Source organism: Eulemur rufifrons, chromosome 28 (assembly GCF_041146395.1).
Source record: "Eulemur rufifrons isolate Redbay chromosome 28, OSU_ERuf_1, whole genome shotgun sequence".
Taxonomy (NCBI): Eukaryota; Metazoa; Chordata; class Mammalia; order Primates; family Lemuridae; genus Eulemur; species Eulemur rufifrons.
Window position 1 is genome coordinate 12,876,809 of NC_091010.1, and position 23,040 is coordinate 12,899,848.

Below are 23,040 nucleotides of genomic sequence, written 5' to 3' on the forward strand. Positions count from 1 at the left end.
CCTTCAGTGACATTAATTTCTTGGCAGGAGCTAAGTAGCCTGACACAGTTGAACCCCCAACCCAGCCATGCTCAGCTGGCTTCTCCTGACAAAGTTTGGATCATGAACAACAACAGAGCTTCAAAGCCCCACTGGCCCCTGCTCACCAGGGGGGTTCTAGCTCCTGCTTCCTCAGAGGCCAACGTGATGGTGGCGGTGCTGCTGGCTACGTCCTTGCAAACAGGCGATGCTCACCAGCTCCTGGCGTGCCGAGGGAGGGACTGGCGGGGGCATGTTGCCAGTGCCCCTCCCCACCAAGCTCAGAGCTGACAGGTTCACCACCCTGGACCTGCAGTTTGTCCTCCCCTCTCCAGCCAGGGCCCCTCCTCCTGCCCTAGCCTGGACGAGGCAGCGGCCAGGACTGTATCAGCCCCATTTCACACACCAGAGGATCCCTGGGTGGGAGAGGAGAATGAAAACCCAGGTCCTGGCACACAACCCCACCCAGCCAGCACCTGGAGCCCAGGGCAAGCCCAGGTCTATTTCCCCTGCAGGGCCTCCCCACCCACCCAGTCCCACCCACACGGGCACCCTCAGGCACACAGAGGCATGGAGCCTCCAAAACTTTCCCCCTCCAGCCAGTGAGCCTTGGAGACACCTCCTTTGCACGGGGCCTGGGAAGGCCCCACATAAGCAGCCGCTGCCAGGGAGAGGCAGTGCTACCAACTCCCATCTCTTCTTTCCTGGAGGGTGTTCAAACCCAGAAGCTGACCAGGAGGGAAGGGCAGCACAAGCGGGGCTGGCCCGTGGGTGGCAGGACAGGGCTGCTGTAGAGGCAGCTGTGCGACGGGACCCCAAGAGGTCCTGAGCGAGAAGGCAGGACCAGGAGCAGCAGCATGCAGAGGCTGCAGAGAGCACAGCCCCAGGCGTCTGGCCAGCCCGCCACCCACCCACAGACCTTTACTGAGCACCTGCAACCGGCTGCACACCAGGCTTGGCTCTGGGGACTTAACAGCGAACAAGACAGACGCTTCTCTGCCCTCACAGACCTGGTGATCTTCACAAGTAAGTTAACTGCAAAACTGCAGATGGGGAAGCACGCGGAAAGAAGAAGAATGCTTGGGAAGAGAACAGCGGGGCCCTCTGGAGCCGGGGGAGCTTCTCTGAGGAGGTGAGAGCTGAGGCAGCTGAAGGCTGGGAGGGAGCGCCTCGTGCAGACCGTACGAACCACACGAGCATAGGCCCTGGGCAGGTGCATGCTCCGCTTGTCGGAGAGATGGGAAAAAGCCCAAGGTGGCCAGGGCAGTGGTCTCACTGGACAGGCAGCAAAGCAGCAGGTGAGGTCAGCCTCTGTCAGGGTCCTTAGGGGTCGGCAGGCCCTGGCAAGGGGTCTGGATGTTTCTCTTCATGCAGTGGGAGACACCAAAGGGTTTCAGCAGGAAAGGGAGGTGATCAGATTGATTTTTTCAGATAACTCTGACTGCTGCACGCACGTGGCCGGGAGGGGAGGGTGGAGGCAGTGAGCCCTGAGGAAGTGACTTCAGGGGGCTGTGGCGATGGCAGTGGAGGTGGAGAGACCTGGACAAATGCCAGGGGCACAGGGGGAGGCCAAGCAGGGACGCGGAGGGTGCTGCCCTGGCCGCCGAGCCTTCAGGTTTCCTTCCCAATCCGGGCTTCCCTGTGCCCTGTGTCATCCCTGAGCTGCCAGACTTGTCCTGAGAGGATGCACAGACAGCCCCGGGCACGATGTGTCAACAGAAACAGGGTACTGAGAGATACCTCTGCTTTTTTAATTGACACATAATTGTACATATTTAGGGGTACAGAGTGATATTTCCATACATGTGTACAAAGTGTGAGGATCTAATCAGGGTAATTAGCATATCTATGCCCTCAAACATTTATCATTTCTTTGTGTTGGACACAAGGCTACTTGAAACTATGTATTATTGTTAACTGTAGTCACCCTACAGTGCTATAGAACACTGGAACTTACTCCTCCCTAGCTGTAATTTTGTAGCTGTTAACTACCCTCTCCCTACCTGCTGCTCCCAGCCTTCCCAGCGTCTGGCAACGACCGTTCTACTGTTAACTTCTATGGGATCAACTTGTTTGGCTCCCACATGCGAGTGAGACCACGCCAGGTGATACCTCTGCTTTTAGCAGATCACCAGGAGCCTGCGACAGGACCAATGCTCCCAAGCCCACCGCGTCCCTTTCTCCAGTGAGATTCCTGGACTGGTTCCAAGCACCACCCAGGTGACCATCCACAAGGCTACTACAATGAAGGGAAGATCCACTGAAATGGCTGCAGGCCTGGAGCAGACTCTGCTGTTCTGTGACTCCATGAAACATACACAAGACAGTGTAAGACCAAGTCAGGTACAGACATCCACCAGCTAATGGTGAGTGCATGATTCTCACTGATGAAACCCCGTGGGTGCTGCGGAACCCTGGGTCCAGACTGCTGGGCGTCTGTGAGGCCGGTGAAGGCAGCACAGGCCCCTTGCAAGGTGGCTCAGGGCTGGGAAGGAGAGCTGGCCTTCTAGAAGGTCGGCATGAGATTCACAGAGCTCTGAGCACATTAGACTCTCTAGAGTTGGTGAACATTCTACACAAGTCAAATAACCAATGGCACAAGCACCCACAGGGGCGTCTCGTGTGCCCTCTTTCTTGGGCAAAGGTCCCAGGGCCTGAGGACCAGAGGCTCACCCTGAGCCACCACAGGAGGTGGTGCTGGGAGCCAGTGTCCACTCGGGCTTCATTAATGTCAGCAGAGCATCCAGAACAAGCAGTGACCATCCCCATCCCTCTGTGCTGCTCGGATGACATCGTGAGGACCATCACGGTGGCTCCTCTTTACTGGGCACCTCCTTGGGGCCAGGCACAGGCTAAGCTCTCTGTAGCCATGACCTCATTTGTTCCTTAAAACAACCCATTAAGAGAGGCACCATTATCCCCACTTTACAGGCAGGACAGCTGAGGCTCAGCAAGTCAAGTCCCTGTTCAGGTACATCGGGGACGCTGTGTATTAAGAGGGGCAGTTACAAAATGGAACATATCCAAAAGAGAAATCAGGTGAGAAGTAATCAGTGTAGCCCGAACATTCCTGGAGGGGCATGGTGACTGTCTGCAAACGAGGGGGTAGAGACAACCTCGGCTCAGCATGAAGTCTGGTCAGAGATGACAATCACCCATCCTCAGAGATACACCGATCTTTAGCCCATCTGGTCCACACGCCTGGTTTGAGAGATCTGGGCACTGTGGCTCTGGGAGGGCAGGGCTGGCCCACGCTCCCGCAGGCAGTCTGTGCTCAGCCAGGTAGAGACCCAGGCCAGCATCTGCCCACAGCCCTTCCCCTCCTGTCTGACTCTGCGTGGGCTGCTATAACAAAATACCACAGCCTGGTTGGCTTAAACAACAGACATGTATTTTCTCAACAAACAGTCCTAGAGGCTGGAAGTCTGCGATCAGGGTGCCAGCATGGTGAGTCCCTGGTGAGGGCTCTTTTCCTGGCTTGCAGACAGCCACCTTCTCACTGTGTCCTTGAGAGAGAGGGGGAGAGAGAGAGAGTGCGTGAGAGCGCGCGCTCTTTCTGGTCACTCTTTTATGAGGCCACCAATCTCATCATGAGGGCCCCACCCTCCGGACCTCATCTAAACCTAATTACCTCCCCAGGCTCCATCTCCAAATACCATCATATTAGGAGTTGAGGCTTCAACATGTAAAATTGGGGAAAACAAACATTCAGTCCATAACACTTTTGAACCTTCCCTCAGGCTGGCGTTGGCTTTGCAAGGCCCTCTCAGCTCTGAACACCAGAACTCTGCGACATCTGCTGACCTGCACAGCTGAGACCCTGAGAGGGCCACTCCCTAGGGTGGGCAGGCTGGCTGGCTCCCACCCTCATCCCGCTGGCACGATGCCAAGATGCCACAGGGGTCGGTGACAATGAGGAAAGACCCAGGGTGCTGTCCACAGCCTCCCCCTGACCTTGGCCAAGTGGAGTGACCACCACTACAATGACCATCCCATCAGGTGGTGCCTGAGGGGCTCAGAGTCAGGGCCACACATCTGGGCCAAGGAATGTGCCCCAGGAGGAAGAGGAAAATGGTGTTTATTGAGTGTGCATCATGAACTGCCCTGTCTTGGAGCTGGGGACACCTTAGGAAATGAGAGACCGAGTCTCTCCCTCCCCACAGCCCACAGTCTCCTGAAGACACCACCAAACAGGTCAAAGGAAGACGACAGAAGCAGATGGCAGGGCCAGCCTCCTGTGAGCACCGGGAGGACCCCTGGGGAGCCCATGTCTGAACTAAGACAGAATCCAAGGAAGTGCAGGAAGGGGCAAAGCACGAGGGGCTCGTGGGGCTTGAGCAGCAGCTGGAACTCCTGGCTCTTTCCACTACATGTGCCCAGGCAGCCTGGGTGTCTGCAACAGCCTCCTCCCATGTGCACACACAGGCACACGCACACACACACACACACACACACAGGGCAGGGGAACTCTGCCCAGATTATTCCATGGAATGTCTGAGGACTTGATCCATCCCTCCTAGACGGTCCCCCCTCCTCAGCACTGCCCACCACACCACTCTCCCCCCACAAAAGTGGGGCCACCCAGCCTGCCTGTCCAAAGAGGAGGAACGGCCTTCGGTGCCCTGTGCAGCCCCAGCTCAGCACCGTGCACCATGCAGTAGTGTGCTTCAGCCCTCAAAGCCTGTATCAGGGGCCTAAGAGAAGCCCCAAGCTGAGGCTCAGGGGCCCACGCAGAGCTGGGCCCCCATCAGCAGGCCCTGGGCTGCTCTAGTTTGGGGCCCTGGAATAAGGAGAGACCCACCCTCAGCACTCCGGGCCCCAGCTGGCAACCTGTAGGACTTGTGGGCAGCCCATTGGGTTATCTGGGCTACTAGAGCCCTATGGGAGAGGTGAGTGAGGGGAGCCTCCCGGGACTGAGAAGGAACAGCCATGACTGGGAAGATGGCCCCAGCCCGAGAGCTCAGCCATGGTGGGGCTGCCTCAGCCTCTGGTGCTGGCTGCCCAAGAGGGCCACTCCTAAGACAAGCCCAGCCCAGAGCTCAGGTCAGGTCCCAGAACTTTGGGCCCAGAGCCCAGATCAGAGGCCAGAGCAGGGCCCTCCCTCATTCACCATGGTGCTGGGTGCTCAGAGGAAAAGGCGGGAGAAAGCCTGCAGACCCCATCCAGGAACAGAGCCGAGAAAAGACCTCAATCTCCATCTTATCCCAAGCAGGAGGAGCACTGTGGGCAGCCTAGAGCACAGAGACAGCCCCTCAGGCCAGGCAGGGCCCAATTCACAAGGGCTCAGGCCATGCCAGGGGCAGACCACGGGCAGGCTCAGCCAAGGGCTCCTGCTACATGTGGGGCAAGGATGGTGTCTAGCCAGTGGTGCTCATGTCTCTGTCCTGACCTGGGAGTTGCTAGCACCCAGGCAGGGCCCAGAGACCAAGAGGTATCACGTACCCTTCGCAGGGACCCAGAAGGACAGAAAAAATGGGTGCCAGGACACAGGGAGAACGAATGCCCACTGAGCATACTATGAGCCTGTCCCCTCACCCTTGACCCAAGCACGAGCCCCAGGGTGCCGGCAGGCCTCTACTGATGCCAGTGGACTGCTGCTGGCCCACAGCCCTCCTCCAGCCAGCACGTGTCATCTCTCCAGATCCAGCACCACAGCTCCAAGGCAGCCCCACTTCACAGACGTTGAGACTAAGGCTGGGAGACGGGAAGTGACCTTTTTAAGACCACACAGCTAATCAGTCACAGAGCTGGGATCTGAGCCCAGACCCGCCTGACCCCTTTCCACAAAACAGAGCATGACCGGCTTGCCCTGTGGCCAGGACGGCCAGACTCGGCCACTCTGTGCGCTCAGAGGGGGCCAGGCTGCAGCAGGACTGGAACAGTGTGCAGCGACAGGCCGCGGGTTCCCAGAGCCCCAGGCCACACAGACGGGCCGGGCAGCCTCCATGTGAGCAACGTTGCCAATCCCAACCTCCTTCCCTGCTCTCCTGGGACTCAACTCCAAGCCACACACCTCAGCTGCCCTAAACCTGCTCACACAGCCCAGCCCAGGGCAGGAAGCAGGAGGAGGCCGAGAACTCCTCTGGGGACCATCCGGGCCAGTAATAGAACCACCATCTCTACCTCTGCGCCGAGCACCTGCCCAGCGCACAGCTCTTGGCTAGGCACTTTAGTGTACTTCTCAACCGACCCTCCCGGCTGTCCTCTGTGCCACTGCACAGTCAAGGAGATTGAGGTAACCTACCCAGAGTCAAACAGCAGAGCAGAGATCGGCACCCCAGTTTGTCTGAGGGAGAGTGCCTGCCCCCCACTCAGCTCCTGGACACCCGTCTGTTCTTGGGTAGAGGTGTGGGGAAGGGCCAGGAGGACACAGGCTGGGGACAGGTGCAGGGCCGGTGGAGATGCAGTGTGGTGTCTGTCTGCCTCAGCTGGGGTCTGGAAGAACTGATGTGAGGAAGGCAAACTGGAAAGATGGGGTCAGCAGGGCCACATGACCCTGACCTGGCAGGAGGACGGGGTGCAACCTGAGAACCACCCTGAGCCCCAGCTGGCAATGCCCCCCACCCAGCCTCACCCACTGGGAGCCTGCTCACAGCTCACACCAAGACACAGATAGAAGGGGACCATCTAACCACCTCCCAGCTACCCTGCCTGTGTCTCAGGTCCAGAAGGGAGAATTTTGGGTCTTTCTCTTCCCAACCATGGCCATTGGCCAGGAAACTGGCTGTTGATGGGCTGGGAGCAAAAGCTTGGAGAACCCAGGGGAGGCGATATTAGACAGCTGACCCCCCCCAGCCCAGTGCCTATCAGAGAGGGCAGCACCCCAGAGCAAGGGCCTGTCACAGGCCAGCCACAGCAGAGAGAAGAGTGGTCTCTGCCCCAGCCCACTGCCGTTAGCACGAAAGCATTGCCGCTGGGTGGGGAAGCAGGTGAGAAGGAAACGGGCAGAGGCGGGGGCAGTCTGCAGGAGGCACAGGGCCATAGGGCTGAGGCCGTAGGACGTGCAGACTTGCCACAGTCCAGCTGCAATGGGTTGGGAGGTCCCTGTTGCTGGCCCCATCGGGGGCTGGGCCAGGAACCCAACCTTTGCCTCATTACTTGGGGGACATCTCGCTCAAGACTTCTGAGAGCTGGGCCTGGCAGCCCCTCGTTTACAGAGCACGAGTTTGGCAGACACAGAGAAAAGTATAGGGGAGAGCCTCGCAGGGCTGGGGACCCAGGCTTCCTGACATCCCACCACACCGCACGGCTGCCCAGCAGGCCACAGAGGAGGGACAAGTCAGTGAGTGTGCAAAGGGGAATTGATGGGAGCCATGGACTTGGCCCAAACAGCATCCAATGCCTACCATTGCTTTTTGGTTTTTGTTCCTTTGTTGCTATTGTTTTAATGAGTCACCAAGGAAATAGGAGGGATATTTTGACGTGAATGGGGACTAGGCACTTGTGTGGTTCACCAAATATTTCCAGTTCTCCCTGCTTCCAGGCACATGGTAGGACTGTGCTTCCTGGATCCCTTATGACTGGCTAGAGCCACATGGCTAGTTTGGCCAACAAGTCATAAGCGGAAGTGATGTGGGTTGGGTCACATCCAGGCCAAGTGACCCCAGAGCTCTGTTTCCCTCTGACATAGCAACTAGCAACATTCAAGCTGAGTGACCCTGAGGAGCCCAGCTCCCAGCTGACCAAGGACAGCCATACAGCAAGAGCAGGAAATAAATTATTGTCATGTTAAGCCACTGAGATTTTGGGATTCCTTGTTACTGCAGTATAACTTCATCTACCCTTACTGCTACAATTGGAAACATAGAACAAAACCAAAGGGTAGGGACCAACAGGCACTGCCCTGGGTAGCCCAGTCTAAAAAGAATCACATCCGGGGATCAAACTGGGTTGGAAATGACTTGGGAGGAAGCAGTGCAGACTGCAAGCTCTGAGCTTTTAGGTGACAGCAGCACTTCCTGGGTAGGGGAAGGCTGAGTGAGAAGGGAAGACAGCTGCTGGGGTGCATGGCTAGGGATTTTAAGCCGGCAGCTACAAGAATGGGGAAAGAGAGTCTGTCTGCCCCTACAAGAAATGGCTGTGGGTGCTGAGGGACAGCCTTAGCTGGCCTCCCCAAGGGAAATGGCCCCAGCAGGAGAATTGTCAAAGTCTGCATGTCACCAGAAAGGGGAACAGCAGCAGCTCAAAGGCAGTGTGGCGGACAAGTGTCTCACCAGACCCATGCCCCGACACACACACCTGGTGTGAGGTGCCCATCTGCTCCCTGCCAGTTAAGCCCAACCTTCCAATCTGTGGGCCGGGCTTGGGGCAATAGGGAAAACAGAAAGAGAGCCTCTTGAACCCAAGTAAGAGGATGTGGGTGGGGCAGGAGTGTAGGCTATAAAATGAGAAAGTGCGTGTGCTCACGTGTATGTGTGCGTGTGTGTGTGTGTGTTGCATGTGCGTGTGCACCTGCACAGCAGTGACCCTGGAATGAAGGAGAATGCCGGAGCCTGGGAGTTCAGCTGAGGGAGGACCGCAGCCATTGCCCTCCACGGCCACAGGCTTGCGGGAATCCAGAGAGGGAAGCCCTGTCCACAGCTACTTTCAGGCTTGAGGCATCACTGGCAGCAGCCCCTCAGGGGGCCGGGATGAGCAGCTCTCTGTGGGACACAGGGCAGGGCAGCAAAGCAGGACTGACTTCAACAAGGGCCCTCCCATGGGCTCCAGGTGGGCACAGGGTGGAGGACAGGACCCAGAAGGTGAGGTTCTGAAGAAGAACCTACCCAGGCAGAGGAGGCGAGGGGTCCACGTGGCAGCACAAACTTGTAGTCTGGTTACTCAAACAGCAGATTCCTCCAGGAACGTCCTCGTGTACAAGCAGCATCCAGGCCCAGGGAAGGAAGTCGGTGTGTCATTGGAGAACACAGGTAAGTCTGCAGAGGCCCTGCAGGCTTACAGTGTGATACCTCCAGAGTGAGCTTTATAGAAATGGAAACACAGCCATCCATCCCAAGTGTCTTAACAGGTCTGGCTAAGACAAGAGGATGCCCCCCAGCAAGCAAGAGTGCAGCCCACCATGCAGAAGACTATCTAGGTGCAAAGCAAGTGGAAGGTGGGCAATGTGCCTTGGCTATAATGGGCACAGACAGGTGTGCCAGCATGGTAGCAGAATCATGGCCCACCAAGACATCCATGTCCTAATCGCCAGACCTGTGACTATGTCAGGCTACATGGCACAGGTTGCAGATAGAATGAAGCTTGCAGATCATAAGAGTATCCTGGATTATCCAGGTGGGCCCAATAGAATCACAAGGGTCCTTGAAAGAGGGAGGCAGAAGAGTCAGAGAAGGAGATGTGATGACAGAAGCAAGGTCAGAGTGATACAGTGTGAGAAGGACCGGACCCACCACTGCTGGCCTTGAAGATGGAGGAAGGGGCCGGGATCCGAGGAATCCAGCAGCCTCTGGAACTTGGAAGAGACAAGGAAACTATCCTCTCCTACAGCCTACAGAAGGAACTAGCCCTGCCAACACCTTGATTTTAGCCAAGTGAGACCCATGTCAGGCTTCTGACCTGCAGAACTGTAAGACAATACATTTGTGTTGTTTTAACTAACTAGGGTAAAATTTGTTTCAGCACCAAAAAAAAAAAAAAAAACAGTGCAGCTGCGTGGATAGGAATGATGGTGCTGGGCCTACAGGCATCTTCATGATGACACCAACATCAGCCTCAGAGAGACCCTGACAGTGTCTTGGGAGGCTGCCAGCAGGCTGCAAGGCTGTGGCCTCAGTGGGACCTATAATTCTGAATGGAAGCCAAGGAAGCCGCCAGGAGACATCAGAGCACAGGGAGGGAGACCCTCTAGCAGGATGTCTAGATTCTGGCATGGCAAGTGAGAGGCAGGGTGGCTGCCCAGGAGGCAACCAACATAAACCGACCAAGACCTTCAGATGGGCATCAACAAGCTCACTGTGTTTCATTTTTATTTTATTTCATTGTTTCATTCTGTGAACAACAAGCTATACTTGGGTAATTTTTTGCCCTGTCTTTGTAAAACACTTTTGTGCTTATGATAACTAAAAGGAATACTGCCTCACATACATTCTTTTTTTCTGCCTCTTCCCTAAACTATTATCCTTCCACGCTATGACAGATGTATCTACAGCATATCCAGTAACTCACAGTTTCTACTCACAGTAAAAGATGATATATGAAAGAAGACTCGTGTTCAGCCAGTTCTTTATATAAATTATATGCATTTATATAATCTTTACCTGAGCAGGCCCTTTAAAACAGTATGGAATTTTTTATTTAACAAATTAATATCTCTTCTAGTACCTAGAAGACAAATTTTCACACTTATTATTAATATCGACTTTGCCAGCTAAATCTAAAATGCAACTTTTTAGAGATTTAAATGTCCTTTCTGTGTTATCTATTATTTGCTAGCTTTAAATCCTCATCAAATGCATATTTTATTAAGAGTGATCCATTCTTTTACATACACTGACCAACTATCCTAAAAGGCAATGCTCGTAAGGATCTTGTACAAAATCAGCCTGAAGAAATTGCAGGTATAAATCTTTTTTTTTTTTTTTTTTTTTTGAGACAGAGTGTCACTTTGTTGCCCTGGCTAGAGTGAGTGCCGTGGCATCAGCCTCGCTCACAGCAACCTCAAACTCCTGGGCTTAAGCGATCCTACTGCCTCAGCCTTCCGAGTAGCTGGGACTACAGGCATGCACCACCATGCCCGGCTAATTTTTTTATATTTTTAGTTGTCCATATAATTTCTTTCTATTTTTAGTAGAGACGGGGTCTCGCTCTTGCTCAGGCTGGTCTCGAACTCCTGACCTCGAGCGATCCACCCGCCTCGGCCTCCCAGAGTGCTAGGATTACAGGCGTGAGCCACCGCGCCCGGCCTACAGGTATAAATCTTAGGACCAACATGTTCACGTAGAGTTGTTTTCTGTAGTCATGCTGAATTCTGCATATCTCAGCAAAAATGATTCCCTTTTTTAAAAAAATATTTTGACTATTGGGAAATATATGCAGCTACTAAAAGTAATGTTTACAAACAGTTCATAGTGCTTTCAGAAAAGGCCAATGATATACTAAATGGAAAAAGTAGGATATAAAACTGAACAGAATGGGAGCCCTCAACATTTAAAAAATACAGTGGGGGAAAAAAGACTAGAAGGAAATAATAACAGTAGTAGAATTCAGTACGGTTCTGTTCTGCCTCCTGATGCTTTCTGGTACCTTCCCCATTTTATGTAATGAGCATGCATTGCCCTTTTTCCTTTTTACATTTTTAAATTAATACATGCTCATTGTAGCAATGCATTTCTTTTATAATCGGGGAAAAAAGTAGAAGCTAAAAATGAAAAGGTCAGTTTGGGTCCTCTCTCAAGGAATTCACTAGTTTAAAAAATGATGTAGCTGAAAATATCAACAGCCTCAAGAGAAGCTGAAATGAATTCACAGTTGGGTCAAAGAATGGAAAGGGAATTCATGTTTACTGAACACCTACCGCAGGCCTCATGCAGACAATTTATCACATGTCTCATCTCATTTAATCCTCACAATAATCCCATAAGGCAGATACTACGATTATTCCCTTTTAACAGATCTGGAAACAAGCTCAGAGCAGGGCCCCAGGGTCACACAGTGAGCGAAACAGCAGGATCCAAACTAGAACTCTGAGGCTCCACCAGGCTCTTATCCCTACATGGTGCTACCGCTCAGAACAAAATGGGGGTAGCATCACCCCACTGGGAGGCCAATGGGGGCTTGTACAGTTTATGGTGGAGACTGAGCCGCCAGCTGCCCTTGTTGTCCAACCCTGGCCACTCCCCCACTAGAAGTCTTTTTCTTTCCCATCCAAACTGTGTCTACTACCCATGTCCTATTGCAATGAATGTCCAGGCCCATGAGTGAGATACCAGGTACCCATCAAGCAGGGGTCAAGCTGTGTGATGGAAAAGCCCCCTATAGAACACAGCCAAGGAAGGACACCCAGAGAGCTGAGCACCTGCTCAGGTGAGCACCAGGCAAGGGAGGAGGCTGCTGAGCACTGCTCTGCTCCTCCCAGAAGCTCTCCAGGGGCTGGCTCCTCCCATCCCCTATATTATAGCCCATCCAAGGGCTACGCAAGGTCACAGGACAGCCATGTGGATTTCTGTCCACGGGACTCACAAGGTGAAAGCACATGCCACTTCAACCAGCACACACTCGCTGGGCAGCAGGCAGCCCAGCAACACCTGGCCAGTGTCCCTCTACCTAGACAACTGTCAGCCATCAGAATATAATTCCCTAGTTCCAGACATGTAGAAACACTCAATCTCATACCCTTCGACTCTGTCCACCTGCCATCCTTGGAGCCCAAGACATTTTCCAGTTATACAATAGAGAAATTGAGACCCAGAAAAGCAGGGTCTCAATCAGGAAAGGCCCCTGGGTAGAGCCTTTGTCTCCAGGACAAAATTGCGTTTGGGCTGGAAGGTTGAATGACCCAGAACTAGGTTTTGTTTGGCTTGTACTGTGTTGTTTAAATTGTTTAGCTGACAATCGTTCAAAATCAGATTTTACATTAAAGTCCAGATTTGGGGTTCCTCTTAAAAAAAAAAGTCCAGCACATCTACAACACTAGGATTTTCACTCCCCAATGGCGAAATCTGCAAAAACTGTGTGACAGCTGCTCCTTTTAACACAGATGACCTCTCCAGACTCTGCAGTCCAGGTCCCACAAAGACCAGCTGCCCGGTCCATCCACATGTGTTACCTGCCTAAGGTTGCAACCCCTGCAAGAGCATTATCTTCAGTCCCTGGGAACTGCTGATGGGAACTTTCTGATCATCATTCAGGGGCAAAATGAATGAGCATGGGATACTCAACACTGCAGAGGGGAGGCAACGAAAACAAGGTGTGTCAACAGAGGTATGTCACCAGATGTGGAACATAGGCAGGGTCCTCATCACACTGTAAGCTCCTGGATACAGGAAATATGTGCTTCCAAAGTGTGTCCCCAGCTTCCAAGCACAAAGAATGAATGTCCACAGACACAGGGTGTACAGAGATAGTGTCAGGGGAACAGGATATGCTGTGAAAATTATGGCACATCACTGGAGAAGCCTATGTCACCCCAGATCCCCACCCTCATTAGGGTCACTCTTGCTAAGGAGGCCTTGCCATCCCCTTGCTGGAGCCCACCCCAAGCACCTGCCAGGACCTGTGACAAGAGTACACAGAAAAGGGGCAGAGGGCATTGGGAGACAGAGACTGCTGGTGGGACATCACCAGCCACCAAAGAAGAGCAGGAATTCCTCCTCTCTGTACTTCAGTTGGCATCAGACAGTGGACATCTGCCAAGCCTGGACACAGCAGTTCCCATTATAAGCAATGCCAGCCTTATCCCACTCACCATCACCCCAAAAAAACACTCAGGACTCCAGGTTTGCACAACCACCTCAAGACATCCTTGGACTTTCAGATGCCAGAGCTAGGCAGCCCCTTCCCTTAGAACAGACCCTTTTCCCTCTTCTGCTGCACCCAAGGATAGGAGAACCCCAAAAGGCCTCCCTCCAGCACAAAGACCTCCCCAGCACCAGCTCTGACCTTCTGAACCCAGACCAGGGCCATTAATAAGTCAGTCTATCCTTGCAGATACCCAGGAGACTGGCAGGCAGTGTATGCCAAGACAGCAGGAGGATTCTGGGCCCTGCTGTGGGAGGGAGCACTGCCAGCCCTTAGCCAGCCCACCTCCTCCCTACACCCCCTGCCCTGCCAGTTCCTCCTGCAAGGAATCCCTGCATCCTGTGCCACCAGCTGTGCCCCTGTATTCTCAGCACTCCGGGGCGCTGGCCTCAGGGTGGAACCCGTGGTTGTGGCGAGCAAAGCAGAGAAAAGGAAAAGGGACCGAAGCTAGGCAGGTGTCAGAGGCGGAGCCTTAGGCCCTGACCAGGAAGCCGGAGGAGTGAAGAAGGAACCGGGTTCCAAAGTCGCGAGCCAGGTGGGAGAGGAGGGACTAGCAGAGGAGGGAAAAGCAGGAGGTGCTGCTGTTGGGAACGCCCTCGCCGCGCACCTGTTGCCCCCGCCGCGGGGACCGACCCGAGGCGGCGGCTGCGGACGAAGGCGGCCCAGGCGTGGGCTAGGACTTCCCCGCAGCCCGACCGGCCCAGCTCCGCTCCTTTCCTGGGCAAACAGCGCCCACCTCCGGCCCAGGCGGCGGCGCTTCCGCCCGCTGCGCGAACAGTGAGAGAGAAACCGGCTCCTTCAAAGCCGGAGGACGAGCGCGGCCGCGCAGCGCGGGGTGAGGCACCGAGGGGCCCCAGGCTGCGAAACGCGGCGCCTGCCAGGCTGTGCTCCGAGAGCAGGCAGGGCGGGCTCGGGCCGCGGGGCGCTCCTCGGCTCCAGGCGAGGAAGACACCAGCCTTCAGAGATCAGGGGAGGCGCGCCCGACACGGGTCCCCGGCGCGCAGACACGCCCACCCACAGACACCGGAGAAACAAAGACAGCACAGCCGTGAGCCGCACACGCCTGCGCCGCCGCCGCGGCGCACACTGGCGCCCACCAAGCTGGAAAGGAGGCGCACGACCCGCAGGGCGCCCAGCTGGCCGCGCTCACGGCTCTCCGCTCCGACACCCAGCGCAGAGCGGTCCCGGCGCCGCTGCCTGGGTGGGCCCAGAAGGATGTGCCTCCGCGCGTGGGGCTTGTTGCGGCCGAGCCCGTCACTACTCGGCTGGTACCCACTGCTGCTCTGCCTCGCAGGCCGTGGCCCAGTGGGCCCTGGGCGCAGCGGCCACTCACCTTCCTGCACTGCCTGGAACGGGTTGTTGGCCTCGATGACCTTGATGGAGTAGGTGATCTTCTCGCTCTGCAGGATATCATCGTTGAGGCTCAAGTCGGATACGGCCAGTTGGAACACCCTGTCGTCCTTGGCTGCGTTCTCCTCAAAGATGGCACCTGCAGGAGAGCAGCGGTCATGACTAGGGCCTGGACAGGAACTCTCCCCCACTTCCCTTGGCCCTGGGGTCAGGTCACCGGCAGGACCGCAGATAGCAAGGTGGTGGGAGGTCTAGGCTGGGATTTCAGCTTGGCAGAGTAGTTTAAAGCACTCTCAGCTCAACCTGCACAGGAATAGGCTCTCCTCCTCCCTTCCCCCAAGAGCACACGTGCACACAGTTGACATGAGTTACACATGCACATCCCACATGCTGCCACCAGGTCACACACGTGTCTCACAACCAAGGCACCACATGTCCCAGCCATGCCCCACACAAGGGACTGAGCCAAGCTGAGGTGGCCTCAGGCAGCAGCCAGTTCCCTGACAGGGTCCCATAAATCCCATCCCAGGGGCCAGAAAGTCCCCTGGGAGGGCAATGTCCCCCCACCGCAATCCCAGCATGGAATAATGACTCCTTTCTGCCATGCGCGTCCCCTGCTGAGTGGAGCTGAGCGAAGCAGGTCTACAGTTGGCTTTCCTGCGCAGAAAGGGCTTGCTTCTTCAGGCAGGGGCCTTGGATGGCCTGCAGCTTGGATGGCTGCGACGCTGCCCGGCCTGGCACCCTGGGCTCAGCCTCCTACTCTCCATGCCTTCCCACTCCCTCTTCCTGGGTGTATGTCGAAATGAGTGGGAGGAAGGGACTGTCTGCTAGACCCCTCCACGTTCAGCTCTAGCAGGGCTTAGGGTCCCAGAAGGAGCTGCTCTTGAAAGGGCCTTCTAGAACAGCGGACAGCTCCTCCAGGGCGCCCTCCGGCTGGCGCTTTGCGCTGGCAGCACCGCTTCGGCGGACCCTGCGCTTCCATCCGAGATCCGGCGGGCTCACCTGCGCCTAGTCCCGCGACCTGGGCAGCTCTGGAGTCTCCACCCGCACCCCGCCTCACCAGGCCCTGAAGGACCCCGAGATCCTAGGGCTAAGCCCAGTGATCCCCCGAGTTGGGGGCTGGGTAGGAGGAGGGAGGCCCGGGTTCCTCGCTACATCCGGAGCCGCAATGCTGACCGCGAGACTCGCGCCCTCTCCAGGGCGGGAAGCAGGTTTGGCCCCGGGCTCTGCGGGGGTCGTTGCGCTCTCGGAGACCGGGCCTAATCCCTCACCACCCGACTCCACCCCCCACCCCGCCAGTCCCTTCATCCCCGCCTTCTCACACCTCCCAACCCCCAGTTTCTCCGTGCTCGCTGGTCTTTCCCAACTTCCGGAAAGGCGATTGCGGAGGGGCTCCCCCAAAGCGACGACTGTCAGCCCCCCAACACGGCCCAACTTCCCGAGATTCCTCCCATGCTGCTCCCAACTGCCACCCGCTCCCCCTCCGCGCGGCCCCTCCTCCTCTGCTCTCCCATCTTCTCTCCGGGTTCTCTCCCTCTATCCATCTCTTCCCGCTCAGAGTCCCCCCACCCCCGCTGCCCACGCTTCTTCCCTCAGCTCCCACCACCCAGACCGTCTGCTGGCCCCAAGACTTGGACCACGCAAAACTCTGGGACCGTCCAGGATTGGGCTGCAGTCACCACAACCAGATACACACACACCCACACATACACCGAGAGCTACACAGACACACACTGGGGAAACAGGCAGACACTGTGTCCACTCTAACAGGCTGACAGTCGTGCACGCTCCAACACACGCTCAGATGGCCCCACACACCCCAACGCCCGCTCGCAGTAACACCAACACTGTGCCAGGCGCATACACAGCGACACACGCTGACAACACCCACCCATCCATATTCACACACGGTTCCAGTCCGGCCTCTTTGATCTTGCTCTGCCAACTTGGCGAACCCCCGGGCCGTGCCCGCCGCCGGTCCCCCGCTGCTCTGAGATGCGCTGAAGGGGCCTCCGGAGCCCGCCGACGGCCCGGCTAGCGGCGCGGGTCTCGACGGGCGTCCATCCCGGTGTTCCCCGAAGCCGCGGCCCTAAGTGTCGGCAGAGGCCGCGGGGCCCCGCGCGGAGATCAGAGCCCCGGGGAGCCGCGAGCAGCCCGCGGGAGCGCGGCGCGGCCCGTGCACAGCTCCTCCGCGGGGCGGCGCGGCGCGGCCCTTCGGGGGAGCACCGCCCGCGGAGCCCCTCGGCCCTGGGAACCGCCAAGTTTGGACGCCGCGCACCCCCTGCGCCGTTGGGGCCCCCGCCCAGCCCCAGCCCGGCCGCCCGCCGCGCTCACCGATGTGGATGATGGAGTCGGCCCGCACCGACACGCACTGGCATATCCAGGGGAGAAGCCACAGCGTCAGCGCTTCCATGTCCCCCGGGCGCGCGGCTCATCCGCCCGGGCCCGGGGCGAGGCCGAGGGCAGCGCGGAGCGGGGAGGCGCTGGTCCCGGTGCAGTCCCGGGCCGCTCCCCGGGAGAGCCGAGCCCGCCCGTGCGTCTTCCCCCGCGCGCCCGCCCCTGCGCCCTGCGCCCGCCCCAGCCCAGCCCAGCCCAGCCCAGCGCGGTCGGGCTCCCGCTCCCGCTCCGGTGGCGGCTGCGGCGGCGCTGGCAGCTTGAGCCCAGGCCGGCGCGGCGGGGGCGGCCCGCGGCGGTGGCAGCGGCGCTTCCCGCGGCTAGAGCGGCTTCGGGGGCGGCTGAGGCGGTGGCGGCGGCGTCCCGGCCGGCGTGGCGGCTCCGGGCTGGCTGTGTGTCTGAGCCCCGGCGAGGAGCGAACTGCGGAGGACGCCCCCTCCCCTCCCCCTCCCCCTCGGCTCCGCTCCCCCTCCCCTCCCTGCCCGCCTCCCTCCCCTCCGCCCTCCTCTCGACCACGTGACTGCGGAGCCTCAGCCTCGCCGCGCGGCGCTAGCCCGCTCGCGGCTCGGAGGGGGCGCCGGGTGCTCCGCGCTCCTGGCCCGGGGGGACACTCGGAGGCCGGCACGGCGGCAGGGACTGGCCTAGGCTGCAACGCGCGGAGACTTGGCGGTCGGGGCCTCGTTCCCCTCCCGGTTCGCTGGGGGCGGGAGGATGGAGGAGGGACTGCTACTGACTGCCCTCGGGGGGCTCCTGGAGCGCCCAGGCGCCGGCCGACCTCGGCCGCCGAGCGTCTCGGGTCATGCCCGGGCCGGAACAGACAGCCCCTCGCGGAGCCGGGCCCGCCTTGCCCTGAGAGAGACGCCGGCGGGCCGCCGGGCCAGTCACCGGGATGCAAGGGGAGCCAAAGGGGCGCCGGCCGCGGCTGAGCGTCGCGGAGCAGAGCCCGGGCTGCGGGCTCGAACCCTGGCTGCTCGCGAGGACCTCGGCAGGCGCCCATCCCCCGCCCCGCGGGCAGCGCGCTCGGACTCTGAAGCCCAATTCATGGCCGGAAACCAGCGCAGCCGTGACCGCGGCGCCTGGACGTGAGGAGCCTTCCAAGCGGCCGGCAGGCTCAGACTCCGACCCTACGCGGAGCTTTCACGCGCGAGCCTGAGCGGAGGGCCGGCTCCCTGCGGCCGGAGCCGAGCGGGGGTCCTCCGCGGTGCGTGCATGCCTCCGGCCGGCCACCACCAAACAGCGTTAGGCTGTTGTGGGCTCCTGCCTGCAAGGGGGAGGCGAGCCAGACGCGCAGCACCTACCCCACACACCCCAAGTCCCAGACGGACTGAGCTCCACGTGGCCCACCCAAGTTCCAGAGAAACATCTGAGCCTTCACGGGCCGTATTCCGCGGAAGTTGGGTCTGATCCCTCCTGGCAGAGCCTCATTCGAGGGCTGCCCCTTCAGCGAGCCTGGGAATGCCCCGCTGGCCTTGTCTGCTGGGCCCCAGGATTCCTGCCGCGCACCAGGCAGTGCACTGGGCGCGAGGAGAGGCTCAACTAGAGCCCTTGCCTAGAGCTCCCTGCGCAGTGGGAGAGGCAGACACCTAAACAGTTCATTAAACGATGTAGGGAGGACTATGAATAAGCTGTGTATGCACAGGCGCCTGGACCCTGACCCATCCTGGGAGGAAGAGCTAGGGATGGCTTCCTGGAGGAGGTGACAGTTCTAAATGCTAGTAAGTGGAGGTTACCAAAGGAGGAGGAGAGGCTTCCAGGCATTGAGCACTGGTGAGTGAGCCAAGGCAGGAAGAGAAGAAAGAATTGTGTGTGTTTGAGAGAGAGAGAGAGAGCGTGTGTGTGTGTGTCCCAAGCTGCCAGCCACAGAGTAGTCACTGGCAAATTTCCTTTGGAAAGGTTGGGGAGGAGGCTGTGCAGTGGGGGCCAGTGGAGACATGAGAGCTGTGAGGAAGCCCTGATGGGGCTGACTCTTGGGCAGGGGCTGACTCATGGGCAGGGGCAACCTGGGAGGGAGGAGCTGAGTTGCAGAAATATCAAGGAATCCCAGAGGTAGCAAGGTAACTTCCCGGATGAGGTGGCCAATGGGCAAGCAAAGAGAAATGGCCATGCCCACGGCAGACTGGGCTTCTGGGCTGAGTGTGGTCTCACACACACACGCAAAAGCACACTTCTTCTTCAAGAAACTTAGAGGCCTCGAATGGTAAAACATGCCCCACCCAGCCTCTCCAAACCTCCCATGCCTCCAGTTCTCATTCTTGCAAAATTCCACCATTCACTAGCTGCACAGTTGTGGGGAGAAGGGAAATAAAGGAGGGATTTTTTAATATAACAATTTGGTTCCTGTGGGGACTGTCTCCACCTTGGAAGGTTGGTGGTGTGGTCTTGACCTGAGGTCAAGAGCCACAGGGTCAGGATACCCCTTGTTGGAGGGCTCCTGTTGTTTGGGCCCCTGCAGTGTGTTTGGAGAATGGGCATGTAATACACTCAGAAGTTGTTCTTCGTGTATATTTTGCTAGGTGGATGTAGCATGATTGCAGTAAGACAAGCCTTAAGACCTCCTTCCAAATACTAAGAAGACAACGTCACCAACACACTTGCACAGTTTTGGAACAAATTCTAGTTTGGATGATGAGGGAGATGATGGGGTCCCTGTGGTTTGGCATCTAAAGGTCACAACTCAAGGTGGATCCCCTCTGGAAGCTGCTGGCCTGGAGCAACCTCACCTTCTGTCTCAGGTGCTCCCCTGCCCCTGCTGCCAGGGCATGTGGTCACTCACCATCCCCAGATGCTCACTCCACCCAGCCAGGCTAGTCTTCCCAGCCATACTAGAATGCCCTGGACACCCCTTCTGTGGTCCCTGTGGATGCCTTCTCCCAGAGGTGTTTCTCCCAGAGCTGGAAGGCAGGCCCAGAAACCACTGGGGACCTATACAGATCCGCCTCAAGGCAAGATGTTTTTAATCCTCTTATATCTGAAGTTGGTATTGCCAGGTTCCAGCGGCATTGGCCAATATTGGGGGCTTGGTCAGATTCACCAAGCCCTTCATTACTTACTGCTCCTGACCCGGCCCAGCCCCCTTAATCCCTGATGGCCTCTGGGGCTACAAAATCTGCCTCTCTAAGACCAGTCCTCCCCTCCCCAGACCCAACCAGGGGAAGCAACTCTACCCAATGAGCGAGTTCACCCCCACTGCAATAACCTGGCTGGAGAACATAGATAGCAATCTCTGGGTCATATGGTGCATACCCACTTCAGAGAGGGAAAAACTGAGGCTCAGAGAGAGGCCTCAGGTAAGCTGCTAGCAGACCCAAGACTCAGTCCTCCTGGTTTTCTCCTCACTACATAAAGGTGTGTTCACAGAAATTAAAGCAGAGTCAGTAAATCCTTCCTTTACATGGAGTTCGGCCAGCACAGGTGATTGCCTTTTGTAAAGAGTTCTTCAATTATACTGATTCTAACTACATTCCTTTAGCACTCACCACATGCAGGCACTGTTCTCACCACCTAACATCTTACCCAGGACATGGGCTTCCCATTTTACACACAAGGAAACTGATGGTGCAAAAAGAGAAACCCCGCCCATCAAGAATGTCAACGAAAACACCATTGGAAGCTAAAAGTTTGCCACCAAAGCTGCAGGCAAAATGTCAAGGCAAAGAAAGGCCTCAGTAGTCCACTTAGAAGCCACAGTCACTGTGCTTAAAGCTTTGTCATTCCAGAAATGCAGATTTCTCCTTTCTCCATCACCACCTTTCTCACCCCAGCCAAGAACTGCACTGAGGAAGGGCCAGCTGGAGTCCCAGCCTCTTAGCAGCCTGTCATCCTGGCACAGCCCAATGTAGAAACAACAGTGCCAGCTCCTGCACCGGTGCCCCTCCTGAATCATGCCTCTCCTAGCATCCCCCACCCCCGGACTGTGTCTTCCTCCCCTTCCCCCCCCCCCCCCCCAGTACAGAGCCCACCTGGGATTTCTAAGGCAGTTCAGCCCAGGCCCTGCATGAAAGGGACTGCAGACAAAGAGAGACCACGGCCCAGCCTGGGGGACCCTCTGCAAGCTTTGGCATGGAGGACAGGCTCTCCTGTGTGCACTGGGAGAGGCTAACCCGAGTCCCAGGGCCAAGTCCCCAGGGCAGGGTCAGTCAGCATCTTGGAAGGAGTCTGAGTGCCAGGCTCAGCCCTACCCACAGACTCCAGGCAACCCATCCTCTGCCAGAGTCCGAGCTCAGAAAATCCCACTGCTACCTTCCTCTCTTAACCCACTGAATTTTTCCTTTCCTTTCTTAAAAACACTCTTACTTATTGCTTATCTCACCTGCTCCCTCAGTGTTGCCACTGGCTCTCCTGTTGAGTGATAATTGTCCCTTTCTATTTTGTCCTCCCTACCCCTTCTTGCCAACCTCTGTGATCTCATTTTTACAGTTTTCTCAGCTTGTATTTATTTTATTTGATCTTCTTTGATATTACTGTATTTTTTTGTTTATTTTTACTCTTGGTACCCTCATGGGTTTTCACTTTAAATTTCTCAGGCCAGCAATCTTTTGCATCACCCATTCTATTATTTGAGCCTTCTATGGATTTAATCCTTGGTTTTCCTGAGGTTGGAGTCGGGGGGAGGTGGCATCGCTGCACCAGCTTGCCTGAGCTACCAGGGTAGGACCCACCGTCGTGCCCCCTGCCCACACCCTTCGCACCCTTCCCGTGGCACTGCCAATGGCACAGTGCAGATGCTCACGGGTGGCAGCCCAGGTGGGGGAGGGCTTCGCCTGCCTGGAGCCTCTCCCCACTGGAGCCATGCCCCACGGGCCAGTGAGGAGGAAGAAATTCACACACCGTGTGTTCTCCCTGCATAGGAACACCTCATCTTTCCAGGGCAAGGACCTCTCTTTGTCCCCATTACACAGCCAGGAAACTGGAGCTCGGGACAGGGTGCTCAGTCTGCTTAGAACCAATGAATTCAAAAAGTTACCTGTGTGAAACATTGCTTCCTTCGCAAAAGCAAGGAACCCCAGAGGTCTGGCCTCTGGACCCAGGCTCTCCAGGCAAGGGTGGTAGCAGGACCAAACAACAGCTCGGGCCTGTTTGGGGCTCTCATGCTGACATCCAGAACTCCCCTTGGCCCCTGGGAGTCCAGCAAGATCCATCCCTTCCTTAGTGCCCTCCAAAGGTCAGATGAGGCAAGCTGGAGTTTGCACAAAAGCATCACCAAAGGCCAAGAGAACAGCAATAGGGAAGTAAGGCTTGGGTCCCAGGGACAACCCCTAAGAGCTGTCATCTCAGTCCCAGGCCTCCTAGGATAGCCCATGTCTCAACTGCCTCCTAAACCAGAGATTCTCCAAGTGTGTGCCCCACAGCCTGGATCTAGGAGATTCTTCAGAGGACGCTCAGGATTTCTGGGGCTCTGGACCCCACCCCACTTCCACACTCAGCCTTGCATATGGGTGCTGTAAGTCCAAGTGTGTGACAAAAAAAGGCTTCTGCTACTGCAATTCAAATGTTTGACACCACAGCCCTGAAGAGGTTCTTTCTCCCTGATCCCTAAGGCTGGCCCAGTCCCCTCCCAGCTTGCCTCCTAGGTCCCCTGCTTCCCAGCCACAAGGCCTGCCTAGGGTGACTCCTCTCCTCTCTCCCCCACCACTGGGCTCTGCAACTCTGCCATTTTTGCACTTTGGGGAGCACCCAATTCCCCAGCTGACTGACAGGACCTGAACCCTGGTCTGTCTGCCCCCAAAGCCGAACTCAGGCCCCCACAATCTCATCAGCCAGAGCCCAGCTGACCCAGGACATGGAATGCCACAGAGCCCACCCCTCCCCCCCCCCCCCCCCCCC

General features: G+C 57.0%; 1 protein-coding gene across 2 annotated transcripts in view; it reads right to left on the minus strand.

Annotated features, from left to right (window-relative positions):
- GRID1 (glutamate ionotropic receptor delta type subunit 1) overlaps positions 1–17,639 on the minus strand; it is a 680,971-nt gene extending 663,332 nt beyond the window's left edge. Inside the window, exons 1-2 of one of the 2 annotated variants that reach the window (XM_069460227.1) lie at positions 17,158–17,639; positions 14,807–14,962 (exon numbers count right to left, since the gene is read on the minus strand). In XM_069460227.1, coding sequence (XP_069316328.1) covers positions 14,807–14,962; positions 17,158–17,236 — 235 coding nt within the window. In that variant the 5' untranslated portion in view covers positions 17,237–17,639. The remainder of the gene's footprint in view (positions 1–14,806; positions 14,963–17,157) is intronic. The other variant, XM_069460228.1, reaches the window with a different exon arrangement.
- Between the last annotated feature and the right edge of the window lie 5,401 nt (positions 17,640–23,040).